The 23,471-nt window shown below is 33.9% G+C and overlaps 1 protein-coding gene across 1 annotated transcript in view; it reads right to left on the bottom strand.

The window, feature by feature from the left end:
* Nucleotides 1–23,471, bottom strand: part of RabGGTa (Rab geranylgeranyltransferase subunit alpha) — a 268,975-nt gene that overhangs the window by 203,106 nt on the left and 42,398 nt on the right. Inside the window, exons 3-4 of the mRNA XM_090397695.1 lie at nucleotides 21,156–21,280; nucleotides 3,945–4,132 (exon numbers count right to left, since the gene is read on the bottom strand). Of these exons, the coding sequence (XP_090253821.1) occupies nucleotides 3,945–4,132; nucleotides 21,156–21,280 (313 nt within the window). The remainder of the gene's footprint in view (nucleotides 1–3,944; nucleotides 4,133–21,155; nucleotides 21,281–23,471) is intronic.

Below are 23,471 nucleotides of genomic sequence, written 5' to 3'. Positions count from 1 at the left end.
AAGAGATATTTAAATATTAGCTGTTTTTCTGAGAAAAACAGCTGATATACCAAGTGGGACCATAAAACAAATGAAGAAATTTTACAATCCCTAAATATAAAATCAATTAACTACCTGTATATATTTTTGTTTATATTTACTGTATAAGTAAATATAAACAAAAATGGTTAGAATATCTAAATCACAGACAATAGCAGACTGCCAAAAATACTATACAGATATAAAATAAATGGAAAAAAGAAGAACTGGAAGACCAAGAAAGCGATGGCATGAGACATCATGCCACTTGGTCTAAAATCTATGAAGAAGATTATTATAGCAGATTTTCAACTATGGGAACACAGACTGGGAGGACAAAAAGTACAGGTCAATCGAGTAATTATTCAGTTATGGGGTCACGGATTGGGAGGAGGAATGGTCACATTGAGGGAAGGAAATGGAATTTATACAGCTGTTAAAAGATAACTACCTGAGACAACATGTAATGGAGGGACAAGGCTTGAGAGTGCTGGATCTGATGACAGCATCAGAGAACTAACAGTAAATAAACTATGATGACTCCCTCACTTGGAGGAAAGTGATCGTGCAGTCTTGACCTGTGAAATACCAGAGATACAGAATTTTCTGTTAAGAAGAGATATCTGTGGAATTACAAAGCAGGTAATTATGACAAGCTGACTCCTCAGCTTGTCATAAGAATTTGGAGGGAAGAGATGTTGGCAGTGCATGGGAGGTAGTCAAAGGGTGTTTGAAGAAAGCAGTATCAGACTGTATACCCAGAGTCAGAAGGATAAATCAGATAGGAGTTAGATGAATAAATAGCATCATTAAGCAGGAGTTACAGACAAAGAAAAAGTTATGAAGAGAGAATAAAGAAAAGAGTGATCAGCATGCTCACAAGCAGTACAAGGCACAGGCAAGAAAGGTGACCTGTATGGTAAGGAAGACTAAAGCTAATTATGAGAGAAAGCTAGCTGATGAGGCCAAAAGAAATCTTAAAGAGTTATTTTGCTATCTGGCAAGTAAAAGGAAGAATTACTATGGAAAGATGACTTTAAAAAAAAGTGTTGATGGTAGGGAGGTAACAGAATTAAATGAAACAGTTGAGTTACTAAGTGATCGTTTTACAAGGATGAACCGTGAAAATATAGGTGATGATATTACAATGACAGATATGACATTGACCAATGGGAGAACAGAGGTTGAAGAATTGGGAGTGCTTGGAATATTGTAGAAGATCAATGCGAAAATGGCCATGGGATCAGATGGCATATCAGCCAGTGTATTACAAGAATGCGCAAGAGCATTATCAGCTCCTCATGACCAGACAGTTTAATTTAAGCCTCTGTACTGGGAAGATTCCACTGTTGTGGAAAGAGGTCAAAACAGTCACAATGCAAGTAAAGTAAAAGCTTCCTTAACCACCACTCAGGAGTGAGTATTGGAGAAATTGGTGAAAGAAAGAATTCGAAACTAGGCAGAGGAATGTGATACTCTGTAAGGGGCAACATGGTTTGTAAAGGATAGGTCTTGCCTTAGTAATTTGCTAACCTTTTATAATAAAGTGGCAATGGAATTGGATAAAGGAAATGGCTAAGTTATTCTGCTGAACTGTGCAAAGGCATTTGAGAGGATTCTGCAGAGAACTCTTGCATAAATTCAAGCAAATGGGTATGGATATGAATCTGGTGGTTTGGATCAGAGAATGATTGATAGAGAGATATCAAAGGGTAGTTTATGGAAAAGTTGAGTCCAGGAGAGGGTAGGTGACTAATTGTGTACCACAAGGTTCAGTAGGTCCTTGGTTGTTTGTATATCAATGATATAGGAAATGGAGTGCTTAAGGGTTAAACTGTATAACTAGGAGGAGACCTCCACATAGCCTTTTAAATAATGCAGAGAACTGACCAGGACTTCTGACCTAATGTGCAATTCCCACCTTTTTGTGGTACACCCTGTTAGGTATCTATCAGGATACTGAACAAACAAGGATGGGCTGGTAATTGGGATTTAGCTAACCAAACCATATTCTTATTGGCTTAAACTATTATGTAAAATAATGGTATTATTTTACATAATGGTAAAGTGAAGAAATAGTGAAGAATTTATGGAGACACAAGTGCTAGAATAATTACTTTACTTAACATGAGCTGAGAAACGTTATCCAAATCTGAACAAAAATGATGGATTAATCATTCCAAGAATGTGGAGGACCCATCTGCAATCCGTATAGCAACAAGAACAAGCCCAAACAGAAGAAAATCTCAATACAAGAAGACTGAGAGAGAGAGAGTGGTTAGAGCAGGAAGGTCAATGGTTTCAAAGAGTGGTATGATAAACATTGTGTTTCCTAAAAACGACCTCTGACGATGAGTCTTTTGACTCCATGGAGGCCTGGATAATAATAATTTTTAAAATGTTTAATGTAGTTCCTTTTATATATATTATTTTTATTGTAATTTTTTTTCATTTTTTGTATTTTTATTTTATTTTATTTATTTATTTTTATTTTACTTTTTATTATTATTATTTTTTTTTCCCACAAGAGGTCAAGTTAAATGATTAACAAGCATTTAGATTCATCTGCCTTTTGTATAGTGCAGTATCATCTAAGTTGTATTTTTTCCATATGTATTTTTCCTGATGATGACCTCAATACAGAGGTTGAAAAATCAAATGTTACTTTCCTAATGTTAAGTAAAGTAATTATTCTAACGTGTGTTGTGTTGTGTGTCTCTATAAATTCTTCACTATGAATGAAAGAATGGTACATGACAGAATTTCATGCTGTCTGGTTAAACAAAGACCCCATTGTTTTCATCAGGGAACCAAGGCAAACAGCGTAAAGTCAGCTACTAAAACACAATTGAACTCAACATTAGCAGAGTTCACGTCAGTCATCTCTTCGTCGGATGCCACTTATAATTAGTGATATCTCTGGACAGCTATCACTGATTGGTTACCAGTAGAGAGCGAATTGTCCACTCAGTCTCCAAAAGTCAGATAGGAATAAAATGGCCTCACCTACTCCTCATAAGGGAATAAAAGGTGTTAATGGATTTTTTTTTTATCTTTATTATTGTTCATTTAAAAAACTTATCATTAATGGCATCATGTAATTATGAAAAAAAAATTTCTAATACATAAAGAAGACTATTCCTTTAATTTGGTAAAACTTTTATATATTGTTATAGAAATGCAATAAAATAATATTTTTGTAGCCAGTTACAGAGAGGGCATCATTTTCTGAAGTTCTTTCATTGGTTAAGCACATAAATCACAGTCACAATTAGTTTTATACAGAAAAATTTATTTTAATGTCTCCATGAAGGGGAAGTAATAAATGAATATAGTCATCTTTCACTGTAGCAAACACTTCATTCACTATAACAAACTACTGAAACATTCTGATCAATACCTCTACAAATGCTACGTAGAGAGTTCATAAAATTGATTCTCAAAAGTTGCCAATAACTGATCAAGATGGATGCAGCTAGGAGCATCTCAGATAACATAAATTTAAGAACCATTTGAATTAAAAACTTGAATAAATAACAACCAGTCTAGGGGGGGGGGGGGGGAACTGTAGTTAGGAAACTAATGAAATCCTGTATTAAGCTATCTAGGTAATCACAGTGTCCTGGACATCCCTTTAGGATTTATTCCAGGAAATTTTCTTATTTAATTAAAAAACAATAATAATACTTTTTATATATTTAACTGGAATGAAGAGAGCTGAGATTTAGGATTAGAATTAAGGAACTTAGGATGAGAAGAAAGACTTCTAATCCTAAAAAAAAACAGAAAGCAGTTTCACTTGAGAGAAAGATTCAATAAAAGTTTTAACTAATAAAATTTATAATTAATTTTATAATTAAATAAAAACATTACATATCAGTCCCAAAATAACAGTTTCAAAGTATGCAAAGAATTTTCCTACTTACAATTTCTCTCATCCAATTCAAGAAATTTGTTACAAAGATGTAATTCAAGATCCCAGTTTGGCTGGGGCATTTCACTCATAACCCATCTACGGTGATGCCAAGCTCCATAAGATTTAGGATTAGTTAAAAGGCAGTTTTTTGTTAAAAGTAATTCCTCTTCACACAAATTCTGAAGTTCCTCTTCATTTCTAATCAAAATAATATATAGTTATCGAATTAAAAAGTAAAGTTCTGAGAATTAAAACATCTTCAAATATCAAAATAAAAATAAATTTAAACTGATGTAAAATTATAAATTATGACAAAATATGAAAATTGTCTAAAGGGAAAGGGAAAAGAAAATTAGTAGAAAATGCATTTAAAATGCTTGTTTAACAAAATTATTATTATTATTACAGGATCTCCATAGAATCCTATGACTTATGCATAACTCTTCCATGTATATCATAACTTTTTATAAATACACTGTGCAAGTGTATTTACAAAATGACATAGTGCATCTTACTTTGGCAATGAATTCCATAAGCAGATCACAATAGGAACTAGATATTTCTATGAGAATTATGTTGTACAGGTAACCCTCCATATAACACGGCATTTCCTACAACACAGTTTCGCTCTAACACGGTTCGAGAATTGGGGAAAATCCCTGTGTAACACGGCATTCCTACAACATGTTCTCGCTCTAACATGGTTCGAAAATTCCTGTAAAACATGGGATGTGATGAGAGCTTTTAAGAGCAAGCATCATCTCATTCAATATTTTTCATTCGAGCATGTATGTCATGTCAGATTTGCATACAGAATTTTAGAATTTATTAGAATTTTAAATTCATTTTGTTTGGGGAATATTAAAGATATTTTAAAACTTTCACCGTTTTCTTCTTTGTACTATTCTTTGTATGTATTATTGAACCTTTTTTAAGAGTGCTTTACCAGTATATTGGATGACAAATAAGAAAGCTTGGGTAACTACTGATTTATTTAAAAAATGGTTTGTAAACTGTAGAAAGTATTTTATCTTGGGTAAAATAATCTCGAATGAAAAATATCGAATGAGATGATGCTTGCTCTTAAAAGCTCTCATCACATCCTGTGTTTTACAGGAATTTTCAAACCATGTTAGAGCGAGAACATGTTGTAGGAATGCCGTGTTACACAGGGATTTTCCCCAATTCTCGAACTGTGTTAGAGTGAAACTGTGTTGTAGGAAATGTCGTGTTATCAATAAAGGTCGAAACCGGTCTGGGTAGTGGCCCCTTGCCTTTAATAATACAAAGCATTATATACAAATGTATAATACAAAGCATCATACATCTCCTCCAGGAGATGTGCTTTGCATTATGGGTAAATATTAAGATTAGTGATCAGAGGTTATTCTACTTTTACCATGAGTTACCTTGGTCTTGCACTACCTGCAGGGTCAGCTAGACTTGCATTACGTGCAGGTGCAAACTTGACTTATTGTCTGTTTGCTTACTTGGGAAATGGAGTAAAACCAGGTTTAAAATAGCTTGGTATCTTTAAAATGGTTTGTAAACTGTTTTGTACCAAGTGTGGAAAACTACTTAAAGCATAAAAATCTAGATTTTAAAGTTCTGATATTGGATAATGCACACAGCCATCCGAAAGATTTAAATCACCCAAATGTCAAAATAATTTTCTTACCACCGAATACAAGTTCATTACTTCAATCATTAGATCAAGGAATTATAGCTACATTTAAAACCAATTACATCAGGAAATCATTGCAATGTGTTTTGAATAAAGTCGACGACGAATCTATCGAAGTCATGGAGGCATGGAAACTTTTTACAATTTTGGACTGTATTAATCTCATAACTTCATCCATCAAGGAAATAAAACTGACAACGTTAAATGCCTGTTGTAAGAATATATGGCCAGAGTCAGTTCAAAGCGAAAATCTAATCAAGCCAGCAGAAAATTGAATGGATGCAATAATAGAACTTGCTAAAGCTTCTAGGAGGGGAAGGTTTTGACAATATGAATGTTGAAGATATTCAAGAAATACTGGTAGAAGAAGAGACATGAAGCAAATTTGGTAGAAATGGCATCTGGGATAAACCAAATTAATTCAGAGGATGATAGCGCAAATGGAAATGATGAAGTTAAACATTTTATCCTAAAAAGCATAAAGAAAGGCCTAGACTTAGCCGAACAATTGGAGTTATATTTTCTAAATGAAGATCCTTCCACTGAAAGAAGTACAAAATTTAAGAGAGAACTTCACAAAGCTTGCTTTTAGCTGAGAGATTCTCTCGCCTAAAAGAACAATCAAAAATAACAGATTTTTTGCAAAAAGTAGAGCATAGAACTCAAGATGCTATGGAAGAAAGCTCAGAAGATGAAAATATTTTGCAAAAGAAAACACCCTCGTTTAATGGTGCTTAGTAGTGATGATGAAGAAAACATTATGTAACATTATGTCATAATATTAATATGTAATACTTTTGATCAATTATTGTTTTAATAAACATACATTTCTCTTAGTTATAAAAAGAAAATAGTATATTTTTTTAACTTTTGGAATTGGAACCTAACCCTGTTTTTTGTACTAGTTCTTTGTTTTGTATAACACGAATTTGCATAACACAGCACTTTTTAGGAACCTAACGACCGTGTTATTCGGGGTTTACCTGTATATCATTATTATTACATGATCTCCATAGAATCCTATGACTTATGCATAACTCTCCTATGTATATCAGAACTTTTTTGTAAATACACCTGGTCATCGACTTACGACCACAAAAATAAATAAATAATAAATTAATGAATAAATTAATAATAAATCAAGCAGCTGAGCATAAGATAACTATGGGATATGATAGTTATCATACGATAACTATCTCTCACATACACTCAGTCGCTTTCAAGCATCTGTTGCATGTGGTGCATTAATTAAAATTCTACTGAAATACTACCCAAAATGTCTAGTAAAAGGAAAATGCATTCATCTACAGATATGCCAGCTAAAAAGTCAAGGAAAACTATTGATTTAGAGTGTAAAATGAAAGTTATCCAGAAGTATGAAGGCGGAAAGAAAGTAAATACGATAGCACGTGACTTGAAGTTATCACATTCCACAGTATCGACGATACTTAAGGACAAAGAAAGAATTCAGGAAGCTGTGAAAGGTTCCGCACCTATGAAGTCTACAATTTTAACCAAACAACGACAGGGACCCATCCATGAAATGGAGAAATTGTTGTTTATGTGGATGGAAGATTTAATACAGAAAAATTTACCCATGACAGACTTCTAGCAAGCTAAGGCTAGAAGTCTGTTTCAGAGTTTAAAATCAAGCGCTGGAGACGATTACACAGAAGATTTTCAGGCTAGTACTGGATGGTTTAAGCTTTTTAAAAAAAAGATTTGCTTTGCATAATGTACGTGTCACAGGAGAAGCAGGAAGTGCAGATGAAGATAAAGCCCAAAAATTCATTGATAGTTTCGACTCTTTAATCAAAGAAAAAGGTTATCTACTGGAACAAATATTTAACGTAGATGAAACTGGCTTGCAATGGAAATGCATGCTTAATTGTACGTACATACACCAAGAAGCAAAAAGGATGCCAGGATTCAAAGCTTTTAAGGATTGGTTGACTTTGTTGCTTGGTGGGAATGCCGTGGGTTTTAAGCTGAAGCCTTTTCTCATTTATCGTTCAGAAAACTCTCGTGCATTTAAGCACATCAACAAGCACACACTGCCTGTTTACTACCATTCAAACCCTAAAGCTTGGATGACTCAAGCACTGTTTGAAGACTAGTTCATGAACTGCTTTATTACCCAGGCTCGCGAATATTGTGCGGAGAGACGTATCCCTTTCAAGATTTCATTGATTATGGACAATGCCCCTGGCCACGCTCCTCATCTGGACAACCTTCAACATGATGTTAGAGTGGTTTTTATGCCACCTAACACAACCACTCTCATTCAACCCATGGATCAGGGTGCTATTTCAGCATTCAAGGCTCACTACCTCAGTACGACATTCGCAAGTCATCAAAGCGATAGATTCTCATGCTGATTTATCTTTGCGAGACTTTTGGAAGCAGTACAGCATTCTTCAGTGTATCAAGAATATTTCGACCGCATGGAAATGTGTAACAAAGAATTGTATGTCGGGAATTTGGAAAAAGTGTCTAAAATGTTATGCGAATACATTTGAAGGATTTGAAAAAGGAGAGGAACTGGAAGTGATTACAGAAAAAATAGTTAAACTTGCAAAAAATCTTAAATTAGAATGTGAAATAGAAGACGTAGAGGAGTTGCTAGATTGTGAAATAAAAGAATTTTCGGATGAAGAGCTGATTGAATTGGAAGCACAGAGAGTGTCAGAAGAAAAAGCGAGAGAGGAAGAAGAGGAGCCAGAAAAGAAATTCACTGCAAAGAGTTTATCAGATTCTTTTTCCCAACTGAATAAAGCTCTCGCCAGTTTCGAAACAATGTACCCTAATGTCGAACGATTTGCAAAGGTTGAACGTATCATTCAAGATGCTGTGCATTGTTATCGTGAGACATATGAAGAAAAAAAGAAACAAACTGTTCAAACAAAGCTCAGCATGTTCCTCATCAAGAGAACATCTCCTACCTCAATCCAAGAACATGACCATGACAATCCACAACCCAGCACAAGCAAAGATTAAAAATTGATTTTGTAAATTTCATTTGTATTAATTTTTACATTAATTTTAGATTGTATTTTTGTGTTTACAGTACAGTATGTACAGTATTATTTTTCACATTATGTACAATATACATAATTATAAATTTAAAAGATTATAAAAATAAATTATAAAGATGATAAAAAGATTGGAAAGGTTAAAAAACACTGTTAATAAATATATGGCCGACATACGACCAGATCGACTTACGACCTGTCAGCCAGAACGGAAGCCGATTGTAAGTCGACGACCAAGTGTACACTGTGCAAGACATAGTGCACAAGATGCACTATGTCTTGCACAGTGCAATAAAAAATATAGTGCAAAGCTAACTATACTTTTGCTTAACTTTTATAATGGTAAAAAATCTCATCTGTATCTATTCTATATGATCTATCACAAGTTTCCGTCATGACTTCTGAATGGATAAACTTTATTAGGAAATTTTTCAGGCAAGGATAAACTGACTGATCTTAAATGGAAATGTTTGTTGGTAGTTTAAGTCAAAGTACAATACAGTTTGGATGGCTAAGTTACAAATTGCCAGCCTTGTTTGTTCATATCCAGTTGATATCTATAATCATAAAGGAATGCACCACAATAATCCAAGGACTGGATACTAAATCAGAAGCACTGGTTGGTTGTTCTCCACATTCCTTACAAGTTATGTGCAAGTTGCCTTCCAATTATCTAGATATGAACCTTAAACATCCTCAGATAAATCACATAAAGGTGGCAAAATGTTCTAGAGGCTATTCGAAAAAAAAAATTAGAAATTAAGGAAAGATTACCGTAAAATAAATCATAGATAATAAAATTGACATAAAAACTGAAGATAGAGATGGTCTAGATATCTGGAGTAATTACTTTGAAAGACTACTAAATGAAATAAGCAGTGACAGAACAGTGGTAGAAAATATTCCAGAGGAATGTAATAAGTACATAACAGTATTAATTAAGGTAGAAAAAGACATCAAAAACTTGAAATGTGGAATGGTAGCAAAAGTAGATGATATTCAACAAAAACATGCTGAAGCTAAGCTGAACTGCATAACTCAGAAAGTCTAATTAGAAGGTCAAATTCCAGATAATTCAAGTAGAGCTCTCAACAGTGCCAATCTATAAAAAAGGGAAATAAAACAAATGCGAGAATTTTGGAAGACCTTCCCCACTCAGCATTCAAGGTAATATTTATTCAAGCATACTTAAGAAGAGGTTAAGAAAATTGTGGAAGAGTTTTAATTTTTTAAGAAAATTTTAATTTTTTAAAATAAAAAATTAAAATATTTTATTTTAAAACAAACTGTTGAGAAATCTCGAAAATATCAATATTTCTTTTTTATGGCAATCCATCTACAAGAGGTTGTTCACCTTATGGTTCACCCTATTTAAGGTGGACTGGCAGAAAGGTAGAGAAAAAGAAGAAACTTGTTAATGATGGATTTAAAGACCTGTAAATTGTAACTCTTTAGGAAATACATAAGGAGGAGGACTATTCCAAAAGAACAGCAATAGAAGGAATGAAAGAATAAAGAGGAAGAAAAAAATTTTAAGTGCCTCTGGAGTTGAAGGGATGTTGAATAATTGCTGGGCACTGAAGTTATTGTTTTATTTTATTATTTTTTTTTGGTATATAAACAATATGATGTGCTGTTTTCTCCACTCATGGATTCAAATAATACAGTTAAAATGTTTGCATAGTAGATCACTGTTAAGTTTAATTTTATTGTCATCACACAATAAAATTAATCTAGATAAATTACATTACATTAATCTAGATAAATTACATTACATTAATCTAGATAAACTACTATCTCTCTCATTATCTATACGTTGATAATGGCTTTGTCAAAAAAAAAAAATTTTTTGTGACTAATTAAACACTATCACATATACCTAAGTAGCTTTTATTTATTCTATGTTAAAGAATTAGAGAAATATTTCAGTTAAACATAATAATATACATCTTGCAGGATGTATTTTATGCTAGAGGATTAGTGATGGCAGTGAACACACTGACATTGAATGACTTTATGGCTAAATATGGCATCTCTGAAATGCTCTTTGCACTGCTGTTTTCATATCACGAGTATTATAAATGACACAGATATAATTTGTATCTTTTAACTATCATCAAGAGTAACTGCAAAACATAACAAATATGGAAAGCCCAGCTTTTACATCCCATATGTCTGAATCAAATTAGAGATCATAAACCTTTCTTAATGAAATGCGTAAATAATGAAATACTGACCAATTAAACAAGGCTCCTATTACTTTCATCAGGGAATCAGAGCAGAGAAAAGTCATCTACTGAAATAACCTCAAACTCAGCAGAGGAGTACCAACAATTTTTATCAATGAAAACATGAAATTGATGGTGCCTCTGTTCAACATCAATTTCTACCAGTAGAAATTGATGATGTACAGAGCTAGAAGTATCTTACCTATATTTGTTTTCTGCTTCTTAATAAGATCATTTATTGAGATAATTGTTGTTACCAAGAAGCAGAAAACAAAAAAAGGTTAGATACTTTTAAATAATAAGTGTAAGATATATGTGAGCAATAGTGATCAGGGAATAAAAAAGGGTCAGGCTGTTCTGAATTATGGCCAGCACAACTAAGGGCTATGAGGCCATTGTATTATGGTAGTTAACTTGTGTATGTTTCTAACCAGTTTCATGTTTTAAAGGATGAAAAACATGAGTTTCTGAGAGGAAAAATCTGGCCACTTCCATATGAGACTGTTTAACTCACCTTCAACTGAAAAGCCTTTATAAAGGTTCATTACATCCAAGACAGAATTCAAATCCAGATCATATCAATCAAACAGCTTCATCAATACCAATTGAGTCACAGAAGTTCAAAAAAAAAAAAAAATGTAGCTGCAGTATTCAATACTAAACACAATAATAAATTTCTTAAGCAGCAGGCAATTTCAAGTTAAGTGCTGAAGGCAATCTCAAAATGGGAAACTGAACAACGAAGCTTATTTGTGTCTATAGTTCCACAGAATGTTCTAATAAGGAAGAAGTAAAGGAATTTTTCTGAGTAATTTAGAGAGGTTTGCTGACAAATAAAAAAAAAACCTGGCTCTTTAGAGAACTAAGCAATGGCATAGGAAATGAATCCTACACACAAAGCTGTTGGGAACAGTGTAAAGCTAATAGTAATGGTGAAAACCTACTTGACCTTCTATTCTTTACATGGATTAGTCATTACTAATACTATGTTTCAGCATAGAGATGTGCATAAATCACAAGGAGAAAACATGAAAAATAAGTCATACTGACTATGTTATTGTTCACTGAGATATTTTCACACTGGGTCAGACCAGGGATTTCAAATACAAAGTGATCACCATTCAGTACAAAATAAAAACAGCTGAGTCAGTAAAATCCACTGCCCACTCTTTGTTTACTGCAAATGATGCAAGTTTGAATTCCATAATATATTTTTATAATGTATGAAGAGATAAAGACAAGTAGATTTCATGTGGAGGGCTGAGTGAAATACAGTAATCCCTCAATTATCCAAAAATTGAAAAAAATAATTTGAATCCAAATTAAAATCAATTAAAAATATCCGTTAAAACTGAAAGAGCAAAATAGGCCCATAATTACAACATGAGAAAACCATATATATATATATTATCGCCCCCCCCCCCATCCAGAGTAAGATTAGTCGGTGACTATTCTTATCCAGAGTAGGTTTTTTTTTTTTGTTTTTTTTTTCACAAAATGTGGCTCCCATCTATGAAAAGTTGTTAGTATACCTAAAGTACATTTGTACTGTTGGTAATCTAAGGATTTTTTTTTCCTCCATTTTTATCCGTTTTTACATTTTTTTTTAATTTTTTTTATTTTTACATAGTCCAAAAATCCTGTACTAGAGACCAAACATGGAACTTTTTTCAAGCTACTTCAGGTGAGGCAGCGGTCTCACACTAAGCAACAAAATTCATCTCCCACCTAAGTTACTAGTTCCCTGTGAGAATCAGTGAGTCAATGAATCTCATGGGACCCCCACCTCCACTGTTTTAAATTATACATTTTGGCTTTCTATTAAAACTTTTACTTATTTCTTTTAAATGTTTAATACTCACCATCCCTAATTCCTATAAAACACTGTTAATATTAAAATGTTTTTATTTGTTTTTTTGCTTAAGTTTAATTGTTCATTAAAAATACTTTAATATATTTATGAGTAATTTTCTTGAGAAATTCATCAATTAATAATTATATATATTACTTATGAATTTCTCAAGAAATTAAAGAAATATAATTACACACCATTCATATAAACTTTCCAAGAATGAAGTAAAAATTAAAAATGAGACAATTGGGAATCAGTCACTTGGAGACATACAAAAGTGTTGACTAGACCTGTTGAATGAAATTTTGCAGCCTGCAAATGAAGAATAAACCAGATTTCGTTCCTAAATTTTCTTCCTTATTTTATTATTTGTAGTAGTAGTATATTCTACAGTTCCTAAGTCATATCAACCAATGATTACAGGCCTACCATCTTATTTTTTTTTATAAATGTTATTTACTTCAATGTAAAATAAAGCTTCAAATGCAGCTCGATACTCTTATTAAGAATTTACTAAAATAAAGAGACAAAAGGCTTCAGTTCGACGATGAAAAATTATATAAGTAAAGTTGATATTAAATCCCAATTATTTCAAAGTCGAATGTAGAAATTATGAAGTTTCATAAAAAAGTTGACTAGAGAGAGATAACGAGAATACACTCACCAGCATTCATGAGTTGCCTTAACATGAACCACTTAGAAGACATAAATGCTGCCCAAGCATCTATATATTCACCTTTTATCAGTCCATTTGGATAAGGTTTCACTGGCCTGACAGCTGTTTCGAACTTGGTTCTCCTCAGAGACCAGGCAGAAACCTTAAGAGAGCAAAAACTCTTGTTCAGTACTAAGGAACTTGAAATGTCGGAGAGGTGTATTTTTCGTAAGCAAACTCTCAGTCAGTGCATGAAAGTATTTACTAAAATAAAGAGCTAAAAGGTTTCAGTTCGGCAATGCAAAATTATATAAGTGGATATTAAATCCAGCATTATTTCAAAGTCAAATGTAGAACCTATGAAATTTCGTAAAAGAGTTGACCAAAGAACACATTCACTAGCATTCATGAGTTGCCTTAGCAAGGACCACTTAGAAGACATAAATGCTGCCCAAGCAGCTATACATTCGCCTTTTATTGGTCCATTTTAATAAAGTTTCACTGACCCGACAGCTGTTTCAAACTGGTTGGTTCTCCTTCTCCTCAGAGACAAGGCAGAAACCTTAAGAGAGCGAAAACTCTCGTTCAGTACTAAGGAAATTGAAATGTCAGAGAGGTGTATTTTTCAGAAACGAACTTTCGGTCGGTTATGTATGGCCTGAACCCAGCTAGTTCTTCTCCAAACTTCTTCTACCCAATTGTTCTTAGCCGTTTTTCAGGAATACTTGCATAAATCTTACTCTCAATAACACTCAATAGAGAAATTCCTCTGTAATTTTCACATTCAGCTTTATTCCTCTTTTTAGAGATGGGTACTATGAACTTACTTAATCCTCTTCACTCCACCACCATTTTCCACCAGACTCTGCGTTTTTGCTTCTGCTTTTATTTGGTTCCAGTTTTTATTAATATTTGTTATTTCTTTCAGTATTGTTCTTTTCCGTGTTTCGCTTGGCATTCCTCGTCTTCTTTTATCCTGTGGGTTCTCCTCAGAGACCACAATCTAGAGCCTGCTTTACTATTATTTTACCTGCTTTCCTCAACACATGCCCACCATCTCCATTTCCTTTTGCAACATGGGTTTCTGGTTTATTCTCTGCCATAGTTCTTTGTTTGATATTTGTTTTGGCCAATATATTCCCAGCATCATTCTTAAACACTTGTTTAGGAAGACCTGGACATTGTTAACTATCTTTTTGTTTAACATCCACGTTTCTGATCCATACATTAGTATAGCCTTTACATTTGAGTTAAATATTGTCATTTTAGTTTTTATAGACAAATTCTTGTTTTTCCAAATATTTCTAAGTTGGTTGAAAGTTGAATAAGCTGTTTCCTTCTATTTATATCTTCAGTAGGTCCTCCTTTTATCATACTATTGAACCATGGTATATAAACTGTTCTATTTCTTTAAGCGGTGTTTCTTCTATTGTTATTTGTTTATTTTGCTTTGCATTTATTTTCATTAACATTGTTTTATTTATCCTAAGACCAACTTTTTGGCTGTTTCTACATGAAACAGCAAAATTGTTGGCTGTTTCTATACGTTGGTGCTTCTGTGAGTGTAAGCAGATATCATCTGCAAAATCTAGATCGTGGAGGTTGGTTTGAAGTAACCATTGTAATCCTGTATTTCCATGAGATACTTTTCTCATCACCCAGTCTATGACAATTAAAAACATAGTAGGGGAGAGTATACAACCTTGCCTTACTCCTGTCTTTGTTTTAAATGGTTCTGAGAGGTTATTTCCATGTTAATTTCCACTTTAATTTCAATTTTTTTTTTTTAATTATTCTTATTATTTTTTATGGGAGTCCATAATGTCTAAGTAATTTCCATAGGAAAGATCTGTTTATACTGTCAAAAGTTTGTGAAAAATTGATAAAATTTAAATATAAGCTTGCCTGCCATTCCAATGATTGTTCTATGATAATTCATAAAGTGGCAATGTAGTTGGTGCATGATCTATTGGCTCTAAATCCTGCCTATTCTGGTCTTAGTTGTTTTTCTATTTATATTTTGATTCTTTCTAGTATTATCCTTGCTAGTATTTTACTTATAACACTCAGCAATGTTATACCTCTCCAATTTTTGAATTCAGATAGGTTCCCTTTGTTGGGTAATTTAACCAGTAATCCAGTATTCCATTCCTTAGGTCACTCTTCTTCTGCCATATCTCATTTAGTAAGGGATATAATCTCTCTGCTATAAGTTTTGGATTTGCTTTTAGTATATCGCCTGGTATATACTAAAGGTCTGCTCCTGGTGCTTTACCTGTTTTGATCTGAGTTATTGCTTTTGTAATTTCTATTTTTGTTATTTCATTCAAATTTATATCTAATGATGCATTTTGTTCATTTAATTCTAGGCTCTGGTCACCATCAGTCATTTCTTGAAATTTCTTCGATTTTTCCCATCTATTTATCTGCTCTTTTTTCATTTAATAATACTTTTCCTTCTTTATTGTATATAGGAACTATCCATTTGTTTCTTTTTCCACTTAATTTCCTTGTATAATAATATCATACAACTTTCTAGTATCATTTATATATGTAGCATCCTCTGCCTCTTGTGCTAGATTCTGTATGTATTTTCTTTTATCATTTCTTACACTTCTTTTTATTTCTTTGTTAATTGCTCTATATCTTTCTGCTTGTTCTTGTTCAACATTTTTGCCAAACTGTAACAGTTTCTCTTTTATTCTATCTATCTCTCTCTCTCTCTCTCTCTCTCCTCTATTTTTAATTTAGTGTTTTCTGATATCCATTCTTTGTCTGTATTGGTTCAAAATCCCAATATCTTTTCTGATGTGCTTATTAGTATGTCTTTAATCTTAACCCATTTTACCTCTATTTTATCTCCTTATATTTTTTTGAGTTTATCCCATTTATCCTGTAGAGTTGTTATAAATTTATTTCTAATCTCTTTATTTTTGAGTTTTGCAATACTAAACCTCTTCATATTGTGCACTGTTTGTTTATTTTTAAATAGTTTTACATTTATGGTAGTTGTTAGGAGAAAGTGATCTGAATATGCCTTGGCTCCTCTTTTAACTCTGACATCCAGGAGTGATTTCCTCCAATTCCTTGTTATAAGTACATGGTCATGGTCTATTTGGTTCTTTGTCTTTCTATCTGGTGCTATCCATGTCCACTTATGTATTTTTTTTATGTTGGAAGAAACTCCCTTCTATTACAAGCTGATTGAACACACAAAAGTCTATAAGAAACTCTCCATTTTCATTTATTTCTCCTTCTGCATACTTTCCCATAACAGTTTCTTTATTAATATTATCATTTCCAACCTTAGCATTAAAGTCTCCAATTATAAGTTGCATTTCTTTTTTATTTGTTGTTTCTATACTTCTCTATAGCATATTATAAAAATTATCCTTTTCTTCCTGGATCGAAATCGAATAATTTGTTGGTGCATATATAGCAGTTATTGTGATGTTCTGTTTGCCGGCTTTAAATCTAGTGTTTAGTATTCTTTCGGATATTGGGTTCCACTCCATTAGTGTACCGTGAGCTTTCTTTGTCATCATTAGTGCAACTCCCTTTGTGTGGTCATTCGTATTTTGGTTCCCAGAGTAGATTAAGTAGTGACCAGAGTTCAATTTGATTTTTCCGGTTCCTATCCATCTCGTTTCGCTTGATCCCATTATTTCTAATCTGTATTTTTCTAGAACTCTCGAGACTTGGTATGTCTTCCCAGTTTCAAACATGGTTCTAACATTCCAACATCCCAGTCTAAGCTTGTCTTTTGGTAAGGTGTCTGTCACTTTCTTTCACACCTCTGCTTCCTCAGAAGGGCTTTCACAGAGGTGCCTCATGTTCATGTTCTATTTTCTTCATCCGGTATCACATTTTGGAAGGTTTCAGTTTGCAGAGCAAAAATTTTTTTTTCTGAGATTGGGTTGCTAGCCCTGCACTCAACCCTCCCCATTTATCCGGTCTTGGGATCGGCATGCCAAGTTTTCACTAAGCATGGCTGGATTCTATGAACTCTACTCCATCATCTGGAACTTGACCCTCTGACCACGTTTTCTTGAATTATGTAGCCACTGTAAAACTTTTATACCTCCATATTTTAGCATTTCTGGTTGAATATCTTCTACTCAGCTTTCCACATTTCAGGTTTGTGATAGCTTCTACTTCAAGTATATATTTCAGATGGCATTCCTGTTGAGTGATTTCTACCACCATGCTATCACTGCTCATTTCATTTAGCAATCTTTCAAAGTAATTAAGGCTAAAGAGAATCCTAAACAGTTTTTTAGATATGTATCAAGTAAAAGGAAAAATGTACATGGCAGAATGATTTTAAACAATGCCGATGGTAGGGAGGTAACTGAATCAGTTGATATAGTCGAGTTACTGAGTGAGCACTTTGCAAGAATATATCATCCAGGTGGTGACATTGCAGAAACGAATGTATCAGTAGATTATACGGGAATTGTGGTGAATGAAGTGGAGGTGAGTAGTCTATTGCATAACCTCAATGTCAATACATCTGTGGGATTGGATGGTATACCAGCTCGTGTTGTACGAGAAGCAGCTAAAGAATTGTCAGTACCCTTGACCATTTTGTTTAATTTGAGTCTCGGGTCTGGGTTAGTCCCGAGGGGGTGGAAAGAGGGGAAAATAGTTCCACTGCATAAAGGTGGTTCCAAGACTGCTGTTGTAAATTACCGACTGATTAGCATATCAGGAATCATTGTCAAGGTCTTAGAGAAATTAGTCAAGAAAAGAATACAGGATTGGATAGATGAAAATGGGATATTGTATGGGGGGCAACATGGTTTTGTGAAGGGTAGATCATGCCTCAGTAACTTGCTCACGTTTTATAACACAGTGACAGCTGAACTGGATAGGGGTAATGGGTTTACAGTAATACTACTGGACCTTACCAAGACTTTTGATAGGATACCACATAGAACCCTAATCAGTAAACTGGAGCAGATGGGGATAGATATAAGGTTGGTGAGATGGATAGGAGGGTGGTTGAAGGAGAGATACCAGAGAGTGGTTTATGCAGGAGTGGAGTCTAAAAGATGGCTTGTGACTAATGGAGTGCCACAGGGCTCTGTTCTTGGACCACTGCTTTTCAATTTGTTCATCAATGATATAGGAAAGGATTTGAGAGGAAGTGTTCACTTGTTTGCTGATGATGCAAAGTTGGGTAGAGCAATTATGAGTGCACAGGATATCAAAATTTTACAGGATGATTTGGATAGTTTGGAGGACTGGGCTAGGAAAAATGAATGTCAATTTAATGTGCCAAAGTGTAAGGTTATGCACTTTGGGGTGAAAAGAATAGCAGCAGTATATCGCATTGGTGGAACCGTACTCCAGGAGATTGATGAGGCCAGGGATTTGGGAGTGTTGGTGGATAGGGAATTGAAGTTTAGGGGGCACATTGCAAAAGTGACTAAAACAGCTCACTAAATCACTTGGCTTCTAAAAAATACTTTAACATGCAGAGACAAACAAGTTGTTGTTCCTCTGTATCGAGCCTTGATAAGACCCCATCTAGACTACTGTGCCCAGTTATGGGCACCAGGGTTTCTTCGTGATGGGGAGGAAGTGGAGAGGATCCAGAGACGAGTGACCAAGATGATAGCAGGTCTGTGGAATGAACCTTTTGAGAATAGGTTGAAGATTTGTGGGTTGCAGAAATTGGTCGACAGGCGAAGGAGGGGTGATATGATTGAGACATTCAAATTACTGAAGGGTTTCTATAAGATTGATCCAGAAGATATTGACCGTGAATGAGTTCAAGGCAAGGTATGATAGATACTGTGTGAATGTTGAATAGTTGTTCTTGACATGATGTTAGGGCCTCCCTCGATGAGTCTGTCAACTCCTTGGAGTTGTCCGGAACAATAATAATAATAATAATAATAATTACTCTATACCTAGAATATCTTTATCCTAGTTTTCATGTCCCCTTTTCATCTCTAATTCCTTTTATAATATCCTTTCTTCCATTTCTGAGCTTTTTCAATAGCCTCCAAAATATTTTGCCCCCTTTCTGATATTTAATGTTTTTACCAAAGTCTTCTGTTTGGCTAATTTTACACAATGCTTTGCTTTCTTACATTTTCTCTGTATTCCCTAAGAGCACAAGCTGACTTATTTACCAGGAATTTTTGATGTGCTTTCTTCTTTTCCTTGACTGCCTCTTTACATTCCTGAGTCCACCATACAGTTTGGATTTTTCTATCCTTGCAGATCAACCCACCACATGCCTCTCTGGATGAATCAATCAAAGTTTTCTTCAGGGTTTGCCACTGAATCTCCAAAGTTTGGCTCTTGTTTTCAAACTCCTTCAGTTTTTCTTGAACAATGTTCGTGTATTTGAGTCCACAGTTCACATCAGATAGCTGTTCAACTTTGATTTGTTTCAAAACTTTCTTACACACCCTTCTTTTCAATATGAAGTTCGATTTTATCTGACTCAACACTAAATGGTGATCACTTCTTATTTCAAATGCTCTGTATATGCACTTGTGTCCTGAACCAAAGTGGGAAAAACATCACTATCAATAATAACATAGCCAGTGACACTTTTCTTATTGCTTGCATCTTCTCTCAATGTGAATCTGTTCATATTTTTATGCTGGAACATAGTGTTAGTAATAACTAATCCGTGTCCTGAGCAGAAATCTAATAGATACTTACAATTATTATTAGCTTTGCTCTTTTCTCCAAATTTTCCCAAAATATTTTTGTATTGTCTGATAATCATTTCCTACTCTGCTGTTTAGATCTCCAACAAGGAACAACTTTTCCTTTTCAAGAAGATTATTCTCATATTTCGTGTTTAACATTATAACTACTCCTTCTTTTCCCTGATTTTTATTTTCTGAATATTTCTGTCTTCTTTGTTTTGGTAACACCTATTTCATCGATCTGGTACTTATCCAATTCTTCTGCTAGTTCCATTTCTTTTCCTTTGATGCTTCTTACATTGATGGTATCAATCTTGATCACTGCTGATGTTGAGTTGGGGTTCATTCGAGTAGCTGACTTTCTGCTGTTTTCCCTAGGTCCCTAACTGACAAAGACGATGGAGGCTTTGTTTAACTGGATGATGCCCCAGCCAGCACAAATTCCATCATGCTGTTCCATCATTTTGAGTTATGATTTAAGCCAGTAAGAAAACAATGTGATCAGCTAAATCCCATTGTCAGCCCATTCTCATTCATTCAGTATCCAGCCCACTAAAAGGTGAGGATAGGACATCAGTTCAGAAACCGGTCAGTTTTTCGGATTCCCCAAAAGTTCTTAAATGAGGATAGACCAAGAATTACAAACCTTTTAAATGTGGACGCAATATGTGGACTGCAGACCCTGGTAAACAGGAGAAAGAAGGGTGATATGATAGAGATCTATAAACTTCTGAATTGGCGTTACAGGATATTGACTGATGAAAATTTTCTTTCATCTGTTCATATATGGAAGGTGGAAAGAAAAACACTTGGGCATCCATGAAAGTTAAGTTTGTGTGTGTGTGATTAAGAATGGAATAAGAGCTAGATTTTTCTCTCACAGATCAGTTAGTGAATGAAATGGCCTACCTGCTGAAGTGGTCAATTCAACCTGCATGAAATGAGTTTAAGAGAAAGTATAAGAGCATGTTGAGATGATGTATGTCCTCTCTCAATGAATCCTTGATTACCTGGAGGTCTCAGATAATAATAATAATAATAGTACAATTTTATTGCAATTAATGACATGTAGAAATCTAAAAATTAGAGAACTTACTTTAAACTTTTCACATGTAAAATAATTTCTCTTCTAAAGTTCCAAAATGTATAGAAATCTGGATTCACTAATAAAAATCTGCCAGTTATTCCTAGTGCTTCTTCATCATATTCTTCATTTTTCCTCTATTGATATTGTAAAAGATAACTTAGTTATTCTCCACATTATAGCTCTATAAACAAATAAAATTTACCTAACCATAAAACACATTTATAAACTAATAAAAAAACTATTACTATTACAAAAAAAAAAACTCATAGAAATAAAAAAAAAATAAATTATAGAGACAGGCTAGAGATAATGTTCCAAGCGAAAAAAAATTTAATATCGTTATCTACCTTTGCATTCATCATCAACATTTTTGTTTAGGCAACTTTCCAAATATTAATTGCCTTTAAGCAATGGTCGGTGACCTTTTAAATGCAATACCAAATGATGGTAGACAATTTCTGCTGGCTGCTGTGAAACTACCACTACTTATTAGAGGCCAGAAAAGGCTTGAAAAAAAAAAGTTCCATATTTGGTCTCTAATGCAGGATTTCCAGATTACTTAATCGTTAGTCCACCGAAAATATTAACATATGATAGATTTTCAGTCAAAAGTGGATAGGATTTACATTAAAGAAAAAGATGGCTGGATAACTAACAGTAGAATAACCAGCAGAACAAGTATGTCAGTTATTTAGGCAGAATTTTCAGTAAAGATTAAATATTAATATTTATTTTGTGATCTTTCTGATTCACAACCCACTATGCAAAAGACCTTTTCACATTTTACACAGTTACCATGGATAACCTTGCAAAAATCTCACATAATAATTTTGCTTATTATGTTTGTTTTTTTACAGTACTATATATACTCAGTGTAACTTTCATAAATAAAATTTATGTTTTGTTATATGATAAAGTAATCTACAAACATATATATATTTGCATTATTATATATATATTTGCATTCATTAATGCAACTGTACACTTAGTATTATCAGAACAGATGTGTGGTTAAGCAGTGGTGATAAGAAAAGAGACTTAATTGTATTTAAGCAGTCTACTTACTTACCTTGATGTTGTAATCCTTAGGGAATTACACAGAAGTAATGGTGTGTGTGTGTGTGTGTGTGTGTGTGTGTGTGTGTGTGTGTGTGTGTGTGTGTGTGTGTGTGTTATTTTATGAAGGTTTATAGCACTTTTCCAACATCATACACTGTTGTAATTGTGCAATTGCTATACTAATGGGAGCATGTCACTAAAGTTTTGCTTGAATCTCAGTAATGCATGTTAGTTGTGAGTTTGGAACAGCTATCACCAGGGAACAAGAATGATAGCTGGCAAGCAAGCAAGAAATTGAGGAGAGGAAGAAGTAGACTTGGAAAGGAGGAAAATAAACTACCAAGTTAAATTCTGTGATTGTGAAAAAGTTTTTATATGCATCTTTATCTACTCTCCAATGAGGAACTGTGAGGTTAATACTGAAGGACAGTATAATGTATCAAGCCTTCAAATATTAGTAAAAAGTTATGTTCGTAATTGGAGGATGAGTGGCATATATGTTCCATGAATTAAGGCAGAATCTGCAGTCAAGTTCTCTTTCTTGAAAGTCCCTTTGGAACTGCTCAATTAAACAATATTCCTGTTGTGAGAGCAATTATCTTCATATCTACTTCAGCAAATGAAGGAAAGATGCTTTTCATGAAATTTGATTGCCAGTAGAAGATATATATAAGTATAATCAAGTGAGGTTTTTTACTATACTTCTAAGATTGTTCTGATTCTGTATGTGAATAGAGAAATGCACAAGAACAGGCAGGTTTAGGAGAGGTAGAGGAACTAGAAACCAGATAGCAAACAAGAGATGGATTATGGAAAGAACAAGATAATTTCAGAAAGAAGTATTCATCTCTTTTATTGATTATAGGAAAGCTTTTGATAGCATGGATCATAACAGACTGTGGATTGTACTGAGATCAATGGGAATACCTGAGAGAGTCTAATTCTCTTGACAACCAAGAGCTGTACAACAACCAAGAAGCTTAGTAAAAAGTCTATGGACATTCAACTCAATTAATATCCTCAGCCTCCAGAAGTATCTCCACTGCTTGTGTATGATGTGGTGTGGCACTGTCATCCATAAAGATGAATTCTTTGCCTACAGCACCACGAAACAATGAAACATAACATTGAAGAACTTTGTTGCAATATTGTTCACCAGTCATAGTCCCTTTTTCCAGCATTTGTAGCTCAGTGCATCCATTAAGCATAATGCCTCGCCACACCATGACCCCAGAACTGCCATAATCTATCCCTTTCAAGAACATT

The sequence above is a fragment of the Typopeltis vanoorti genome, chromosome 9, assembly GCF_054136105.1.
Source record: "Typopeltis vanoorti isolate ZY-2024b chromosome 9, IOZ_Tvanoo_1.0, whole genome shotgun sequence".
In the NCBI taxonomy this organism is placed as follows: Eukaryota; Metazoa; Arthropoda; class Arachnida; order Uropygi; family Thelyphonidae; genus Typopeltis; species Typopeltis vanoorti.
This window is presented reverse-complemented; position numbering and strand designations above follow the sequence as displayed.